The sequence below is a fragment of the Mobula birostris genome, chromosome 20, assembly GCF_030028105.1.
Source record: "Mobula birostris isolate sMobBir1 chromosome 20, sMobBir1.hap1, whole genome shotgun sequence".
Taxonomy (NCBI): domain Eukaryota; kingdom Metazoa; phylum Chordata; class Chondrichthyes; order Myliobatiformes; family Myliobatidae; genus Mobula; species Mobula birostris.
Window position 1 is genome coordinate 63,622,651 of NC_092389.1, and position 9,288 is coordinate 63,631,938.

The 9,288-nt window shown below is 51.8% G+C and overlaps 1 protein-coding gene across 1 annotated transcript in view; it reads right to left on the bottom strand.

The window, feature by feature from the left end:
• Nucleotides 1-7,950, bottom strand: part of LOC140185253 (uncharacterized) — a 122,188-nt gene extending 114,238 nt beyond the window's left edge. Inside the window, exon 1 of the mRNA XM_072238641.1 lies at nt 7,005-7,950. Coding sequence (XP_072094742.1) covers nt 7,005-7,950 — 946 coding nt within the window. The remainder of the gene's footprint in view (nt 1-7,004) is intronic.
• Between the last annotated feature and the right edge of the window lie 1,338 nt (nt 7,951-9,288).

Here is a 9,288-nt window from a genome sequence, read left to right on the forward strand (position 1 = left end):
CGCGGTGAAATATCGGGTCACGTCGGTGCTTCAGTTCATGAATAAAGCCGCGTCCTGAGCACAAGCCAGTGCGGCCACAACAGCAGAGATCACGCACTGTTCCCCAGGCGCTACGTAGGCCAACCTACAGTGGTCTACACATCCGTACCCCCTCACCTAACTCTTCAGACTCAGACGCTACTGGTGACACTTCGTGTCTGCTTGCCGAGTCCTCCCCCACCCCCACCCCCGCAACCCGGAGCCCTCTGTCCCGTGTCCAGGCCCCGCTTTCTCTCCTTCAATGTCCTGCTGTAACCCAGGCTGCCCACAACTCACCCACCCCCTCCACCTCACCTGACTCAGGGGGGAAGGGGCCGGGGCTTTCTTCCTCAATCAATGGGGAGTTAGCGAAAGGTAGCATGTACCTCACATCCAGATAATCATCCTCCGATTCAGCTTCCCTCTCATGGGCGCGGCCCGGCCCAGCCTATCCCGCTGTGGGCCCTGCAGTTGCCCTGCGTTTTCGCAGAGTCCTCTTACTAGGTGTAGGCTCCAAGTCGGGCTCTGGGTCAACCTGCACCTCTTGTCCCAGGGGCAGCAGGTGGTTCCGATGAAGAATCTTGACAGGCCCCTTCTCGTTTCACCTGGAAAATCGGTAGGTTTGGCATCTGACTCTCCACCACATAAGGTGTGGCCGCCCAGCAGTTAGCTAACTTGTACTTTCCAGGTAGCCCCAAATTCCTTATGAGGACTCGGTCTCCCGGCAGGAGTTGGGAGAACCTCACTTTCTGATCATACCTCCTCTTATTTCCTCGATTCTGCTTGGCGGCTGCAGCCCCAGCCAATTCATAAGCGCTTTTGAGCTCAGTCCTCATATCACACAAATACTTCAGATAAGGGTTCGGTGGTAAGTCACCTTCATCAGTCCCAAAACAAGGGTCAATGGGCAACCTCGCCTCGCGCTCAAACATCAGATAACATGGCGAGTACCCAGTAGCTTCATTTCGTGTACAGTTGTAACAGTGAACCAGATGCACAATATATTGACTCCACCTGCTCTTCTTGCTGATCTCCATGGTCCCGAGTACGTCCAGCAAGGTCCTATTAAACCCCTCAGGCTGGGGATCGCCCTGCGCGTGATAGAGCGTGGTCCTCGACTTCTCAACTCCAAGCATGCCCAGTGACTCATAGATGAGTCTGCTCTCGAAGTCCCGTCCCTGGTCACTATGTATCCGCCTGGGGAGGCCATAATGAACGAAATACTTCTCCCACAACACTTTTGCCACCGTAGTCGCCCTCTGGTCCTAGGTAGGAAAAGCCTGAGCATATCTGGTGTAGTGGTCAGTGATGACTAAGACATTCGCCGTGTTGCTGGCATCGGGTTCTATGGACAGGAAATCTATACACACCAGGTCCAGGGGCCATGCGCTCTGTAAGTGGGACAAAGGAGCTGCCCGCGTAGGCAGTGTCTTCCGGCGTATGCAGCGAATGCACGACTTGCAGTATTCTTCAACCTCCGACTTCATTCGGGGCCAGTAAAACCGGTCGCTGAGCAATCCATAGGTCTTCTTCACCCCCAGATATTCAGAATCATCATGAAGTGACTGCAACGCAATCCTCCGATACCTCTCAAGTAGAACCAGCTGGCAACGCCGGGTCGGACCTGTCATGACGTGACCCGGGATAAGATCTGGCTCTTCAACTCCAATCGAGGCCACTCTTTCAGTAATGGAGGCACCGAAGCGTGTTTTCTCTTCTCTGTCTGAGCCATGTCTCAATTTTCTACCGCGGACCAAATAGTGCCACTGCCCGGGTCATCCCGCTGAGCAGCCGCCACTTCCCCAGAACTCAATTCCGGCAGCAGTGAGGTCACAGTGAACCTGGGGAATGACGTCATCGGAAGCCGCCCATTGATCCGCTGCTCGATCCGGCCGCTCCTTTTCCTCTGCCTTCACGGTGATGGCAAACTGACACAGGGCCGTCACCCCAGGGGCAGGAACGCTCTCCCCCTCCTCGTCCCTGTCCAGTCCCTCATGTACCTGTCACCCCAGGGGCAGGAACGCTCTCCCCCTCCTCGTCCCTGTCTAGTCCCTCATGTACCTGTCACCCTAGGGGCAGGAACGCTCTCCCCCTCCTCGTCTCTGTCCAGCCCCTCATGTACCCGTCACCCCAGGGGCAGGAACGCTCTCCCCCTCCTCGTCCCTGTCCAGTCCCTCAAGTACCCGTCACCCCAGGGGCAGGAACGCTCTCCCCCTCCTCGTCCCTGTCCAGTCCCTCATGTACCTGTCGGGACAAAGCATCCGCATCAATGTTCCGGCTCCCCGGCCGGTGCTTCAGGCTGAAATCACAGGCAGACAACGCTGCCAACCACCGATGGCCTGTCACATCCAGTTTCCCCGAGGTCAGGATATAAGTTCGGGGGTTGTTGTCCGTCCTCACCTCAAACTTGGCCTCGTACAGTCAGTCACTCAGCTTATCCACCACCGCCCATTTCAACGGCAGGAATTCCGACTTGTGCGTGGGATCGTTTCACTCGTACAGCAACAAACTCCGGCTGACAAACACCACAGGCCTCAACCCGGTGCCCTGATCCTGATACAGGACGCTCCCTAAACCCTCTCGGATGGCATCTGTGTGCAGTACTTACGGCAATCGGGGGTCCGCAAAAGCCAGCACCGGCGCCTGGGTCAGCAGCTCCTTCAGCGACTGAGAAGCTTCCTCACATTTTACATCCCACCTCTGCCCAAACGGCTCCGACGGGTTTAGATATTCTCCACCCTCCTGTCCTTTCCCCGCTCCCTTTCTTCCCCAGGGGAGGGTAACCACATAGAAGCTGATTCAAGGAGTGATTCACTTTGGCGTAACCCGTCAGGAATCTCCGATAATAACCACAGACCCCAGGAACGAGCGCAGGGCGCTGACAGTCTGGGGCCTTGGCCAAGTGGTCACCGCTTCTATCTTAACATGGTCTGTCCCTACTCCATCGGTGAGATTATGTGTCTGACTTAGATAACAGACGTTTTACAGAACTGGCACTTGTCCAGGGAAAGTTTTAACCCTTCATCTTTCAGGCGGCCGAGCAGCTTCAGCAGGTTCGCTTCGTGTTCTTCCAAGGTGGATCCAAATACTATGAAGTCATCCAAATACACCAACACCTCAAGCAAGTTCATATCCCCCACCGTCTTCTCCATGACCCGCTGGAAGTTTGCAGGGGCTCCCGATATGCCCTGGGGCGCCTTTCAAACTGTTAGCATCCCAGGGGACATATAAATGCCGTTTTCTATTTGTCGGCCTCACTCATGGGGATCTGGTAATATCCACACTTCAAATCCAGCACACCAAACCACTTTGCACCACTCAGACAGGCCAGCGCGTCTTCGAGCCTTGGAACCGTATACTGGTCAGGGAAGGTGCGCCTGTTCAGAGTCCTATAGTCCACACACATGCGTACCTTCCCGTTCTTCTTCCAGGCTACGACTATTGGGGACGCATAGGGGCTTTGGGACTCAGTGATGATCCCAGCTTCCTTCAACTTACACAAATGCTGCTATACGTCTTCCACGTCTGCTAGTCGCCGCGATCTCTCTCTGAACGGGGTGTCCTCGGTCACCCGGATACTGTGACGCGTGCTCTTGGAACAACCCACATCAAACTCAACAATGGAAAATACGCCTTCCAATTTCAACATCTTCTCTACCAGCCTCCTTTTCCAACCCGGCGGCACCGGGGAGTCCCCGAAGTTGAATGACTCAGCGGTCAACTTTCCCCGCTTTTCCAATAGTTTCTCCCCGGAGTGCCTCACGGGGGCGCTAAACATTACCGTCACCGGGAACAAATGCGCCAGGGGCATCCCCCGCTTGAAGGTGACCTCCCTCTTCGTAGTGTTCCTGACCATCACTGCCATCCTGCTCGCCTGTACAAGCGAGGGCTTCTGCAATTCGGGCCTCACCAGCACCCCAGCCAGAAACCCCGACACCCCCTTGTGGTTCTCCAGAGCGTCCACTAAGAGGGTTTCTCCCTCAGGCATTCCGGGAAATATGGTGGGTCTCCATCACTCTCGCTACCTCCCCGGGCCATACCACCATTGGTTTCGACTGGGTGAACCACACGGTCCCTCGTTTAAATTTGGTATCCAGCCCAATGCTGCCACGCACTTCCTCAAGATCACCTTGATACACTGGGAGCACGGACAGGGTCCCCAAAAATCTCTCACCCGCCTTCTCCTTACAGGCCCCCATGAGCCTCCTCACCAGAGGGATGTTGGTCCCCACCAGAATTGAAACGCAGCTCTTCTTAACAGGGAAACCAGCACCTCTATATCAAGCCCCTCAGACACTCCCACATCGGCCTCCGAGAACTCCAGTTTCACTGACAAATAACCGTCGTATGGATAATCACCAGCACTGATCCCCGAAATCTCCAGTGCACTGAATGGTGTCAAGGCTAAATGCTTCAGATACCGGTTGTAAAACGAATGGTACAGTAACGTGACCTGCGACCCCGTGTCGAATATGGCTTTAGCGTAAATACTCTCTATCCGCAGCGACACACTGGAGTGTGGTCCCACTAAGCCTTCAGGAATAGGGTCTTTTACTTTCGGGAGTACCTTGGTACATTGCTGGGAACGTGTTCCCCCAGAGACACCAGGCCGTTCCCTCACTGGGTCCCCTCTAGGTTTCCCCAACGACTCTCCCTGCTGAGGTACCCGGGGGCTCACTCTCCTTCTGGCGTGAGACCTGCTGCCAGCAGCCCTCCGCACTGTTCATCCCCTTGGGGAATCTGTAGCCCCCCCCCCGCCCACAACAGCCCCAACATATGGGGGGGGGGGGGGTCACACCGACTGATAACAACCGACGTATCTCCGTTCTCAACTCTGCCACAATCTCTTCTACCGCTCCCCGGGGTAGGCTATCTGTGGTCACTTCACCGCAGGAGACACTACTGAGGACTGTACCCTGCTGACTGAGTCCTCCCGTGCTTCCGCCGCGTTCTCCTCTTCCCGTACCTCTCTGATCAGCTTAACAAAAGATGGAGGGGATGCGTCGTACGAGACTGTCAGAGACCCCACGCAATCGGGTCATGGCTATCTGGTCCATTCTTAACCGATCCACCTCAGCCGCCTGAATGACCCCTCTGTGCCGCAAGCAGTTTAGCTGCCTCTCTAGTCGTAAAATAAAAGCAGAAACCTTCTCCCCCTGCTCCTGACGCATGCTTTGAAACCCCACCAGGAGCTCCACTGGGCTTCCAGTCGGATCAAAATCATTGCCCAGTGCTTGTTGATAACTGACAGCTGTCGCTACGGGGTAATGCAACCTGACAGCTCTCTCGTCAACGGCCCGCCCATTCAAACTTTCAACCAATCGCTGTCGCTTTTCATCATCCGAGCACTGCCACTCATCGAACAACTGAGAGGTCCGTTCCGCCCACGTCTCATACTCCTCCTCCCCTTTAGGTGTGGGTGTTATTCCAGAGAATAGGTGGAGCCTGCCATAGCTGCGACTTGGAATCTGATTTTTCCATTTATTCGCCAGAGAAGTAAGGGCGGCTACTACCTCAGAATTCTCACTCTCCACCGGGGTACGTGGACTAATTAGATCTTCCAACTCCGACCACTCTTTCCCCTCACTCCACAGAAATGATAGAAACCCGTCTTTGAAATCTCCGCCTCCAGCTCCCTCAGCGCTGGTCTGCATGAGAACAAGAGCAGCATCCGCCATTTTATCAAGTCTCCGCTCACAATCGCAACTTCAACAGAACCTAACAGTGGAATTAACAATTCATCCGGAGTACAAATATCTGCCCCACTGGTTCATTTCTCAGGGTAATTACACAGCATCCAACAGAATCAATCCCGAACGTAGCCCCCACAATTGTAATTCTCGCTTTGCCTAGCGGCTTAATCTAGGGGGTGATAACCCCCTTCCCGGCCAAACTGAAGAAATGTCGTTTGGATGGATGCTGCCCGATGTGTACCCTGTTACAAATTAGTGCCCAGAAATAAGAAACAGAACACACTTTGCGATTAAATGATTAAGCTTCATAACTCTTACTTTGACTGTATGGTTAGTAGAGAAACAAAATTGAATAAAGGGTGCGATCTTATTAAACAGTCTGTGCGCAAAAGTGGAGCTCACTGATAGGCTGATCGGTCCCCATCGGCCTCCTCCGATCGTCACTGCCCTTCGGACCCGCGCTCCGAGTCCACCCTCTCCGGCAGTCTAGCAAATCTCTCCATTCGCGTCTTCTCTCTCCATCTCTCTCTCTGACAAAATCAACGCTCCTAGATTCACGAAACAGAGCAACAAAATCCTGATTGGCTGACATGCATCCCACAGTCGTGTTATCTCCAGCCATAACACGAACATTGCTGCTGCAGAGAAACTGTTACTTCAGCAGTGAACATTACAAAGAAGCCATTACATTAGCAGTGAAACCTCACAGCGTGTTACACATAACAGAAGCATCTGGCTTCACTTGGGCTGTATTCCCTGGAGTTCAGGAGAATGGGGGCTGGGGTCGTGAGGGGAATCTCATTTAAACATTCTGCATGTTAAAAGCTCTGAACAGATTAAATATGCGAAAGTTATTTCCCATGGTAGGTGAATCTAGGACAAGAGAGCACAACTTCAGGATCGAAGGTCATCCATTTAGAAAAGAGATGAGGAGAACTTACTTTAGTCAGAGGGTGGTAAATTTGTGGAATTTGTTGCCACATGCAATTGCGGAGGGCAAGTCATTGGGTGCACTTAAGACAGAGAGAGATGGGTTCTTGATTAGCCAGGGGATCAAAGGGTTTGGGGAGAAGACAGGGGAGTGGGGATGACTGGAGAATTGGATCAGCCCATGACTGAATGGCGGAGCAGCCTCGAAAGGCCGAATAGCCGACCTCTGCTCCTATATCTTATAGTCTTAATTGAGTTGACTGAGTGAATCCTTTCCCACATTCAGAACAGGAGAGTGGCATCCCCCAGTGTGAATTCGCTGATGTATTTTAAACTCAGACAACCGAGTGAATTCCTTCCCACAATCGGAGCAGGTGAACAGTTTCTTCCCAGTGTGAATTCGGTAGTGGCTCACAAGTTTGGATGACTGAATGAATCCCTTCCCACATTCAGAGCAGCTGAAAGGTTTCTCCCCAGTGTGAACTCGCTGATGCACCTTCAGTCGAGATGACCAAGTGAATCCCTTCCCACATTCAGAGCAGGTGAATGGCCATTCCCCAGTGTGAAGTCGCTGATGTTCCTTCAGTTGAGCGGAATGGGTGAATCTCTTCCCACATTCTGAGCAGATGAATGGTTTCTCCCCAGTGTGATCTAACTGGTGTGTCAGTAGTCGAGAACGCCGAGTGAATCCTTTCCCACAGTCTGAGCAGGTGAATGGCCTCTCCAGAGTGTGAACAAACTGATGATCTTTCAGCTGAGCTGCATCGGTGAATCTCTTCCCACATTCTGAGCAGAGGAATGGTTTCACCCCAGAGTGGATTTGCTGGTGTCTCAAGAGCTGAGATGACCGAGCAAATACCTTTCCACATTCAGAGCAAGTGAACGGCTTCTCCCCAGTGTGAACTCGCTGATGCTCCTTCAGTACAGATGACCGAGCAAATACCTTTCCACATTTAGAGCAGGTGAATGGCCTCTCCCCAGTGTGAACTCGCTGGTGTGTCAGTAGGTCAGATGACTGAAGGAAACTCTTCCCACAGTCTGAACAAGTGAATGGTCTCTCCCCAGTGTGAACTAGCTGATGTTGTAGCAGGTGATTTGACTGAATGAATCTTTTCCCACAGTCTGAGCAGGTGAATGGCTTCTCCCCAGTGTGAACTCGCTGGTGGGTCTGTAGGTTGGACGATTGAGCGAATCCCTTCCCACAGTCTGAGCAGGTGAATGGCTTCTCCCCGGTGTGAACTCGCTGGTGTCTCTGTAGTTTGGAGGAGTGAGTGAATCCCTTCCCACAGTCTGAGCAGGTGAACGGCATCTTTTCAGTGTGAACTCGCTGGTGTTCATTCAGTTGATATGATTGAGTGAACCCTTCCCCACATTCAGAGCAGGTGAATGGCTTCTCCCCAGTGTGAACTCGCTGGTGTCACTGTGTTGTGGTTGAGTGTGTGAATGCCTTCCCACCGTCCGAGCAGGTCAATGTCCTCTCACTGGTAAATTTTCTGATATACCTTTAGCATCAATAACAGAATGGCTTCCCACTTGCAGAACAGGTGTAGCATCTCACTATGGTGTGAATTTGCTGATGTATCTTCATTACTGGATGACTGAGTGGTTCCCCTCCCTCACACAGAGCGGGTGAATGGCTTCTCCCCACTGTGAACTCACTGGCGTGTCTGCGGGTAGCCTGTGAGTGAATCTCTTCCCACACTGAGAGAAGGAGAATGATATCTCACTACGATCAATTCTCTGGGAATTCAGAAAGTCAGACGTTTGAATGCCTTGTACAATCAGTGCAGTTGAGAACTGATCTCCAGTGAACAAATGCTGGTGTGTTCTCAGTTCCCGGTTCCAGTGAATTTCACAGAGTAAAAAGAGAAAACTTCATTTCAGAGACAGAATACATTTACCAGCTGGGATGAGATACTTCTTCACCTCCAAGGATCGACAACAGATGTGTTGGCGTTGCAAAGAAAATATTTGGTCACTGCTTAAATATCCAGACAGAGACAGAAAAACTGATGTTTTGTTGTGTTGAAGATTCCTGTACACAAGTGCTCTGCAATTTCAAACCTGTAAAAATATTTGCAAAAGACATCAATGGCTGAAGAACAATATTTCAGGAGAGGTTTTCGTCTGTGGTGAGAACATCAGAACAAAAGAAATAGGAGCAGGAGTTGGCCATCTGGCCCTTAGAGCCTGATCTGCCATTGAATAAGATCATGGCTGATCTGGCCATGGACTCATCTCCACCAACTGCCTTCTCCCCATAACCCTTAATTCCCGAACTATGCAAAAATCTATCCAATCTTGTCTTAAATATATTTACTGAGGAAGCCTCCACTCCGTCATTGGGCAGAGAAATCCACAGATCCACCACCCTCTGGAAAAAGCAGTTCCTCCTCATCTCCATCCCAATTTACCCGAATTTTGAGGCAATGTCTCATCTACCAGTGGAAACAAATTTTTTTGCCTTTATCTTCTCTATTCCTTCCATAATTTTACATGTTTCTGTATGATTTCCTCTGAATGTGAGCTCTGGCGTCACATTTTACCAATTTCAACACAAGTTGGGGGTACTCAACTTGAGATATACCCCAGGATACTGTGGGAAGTGAGGGAGGAAATTGCTGAGCCTCTGGAGATGATCTTTGCA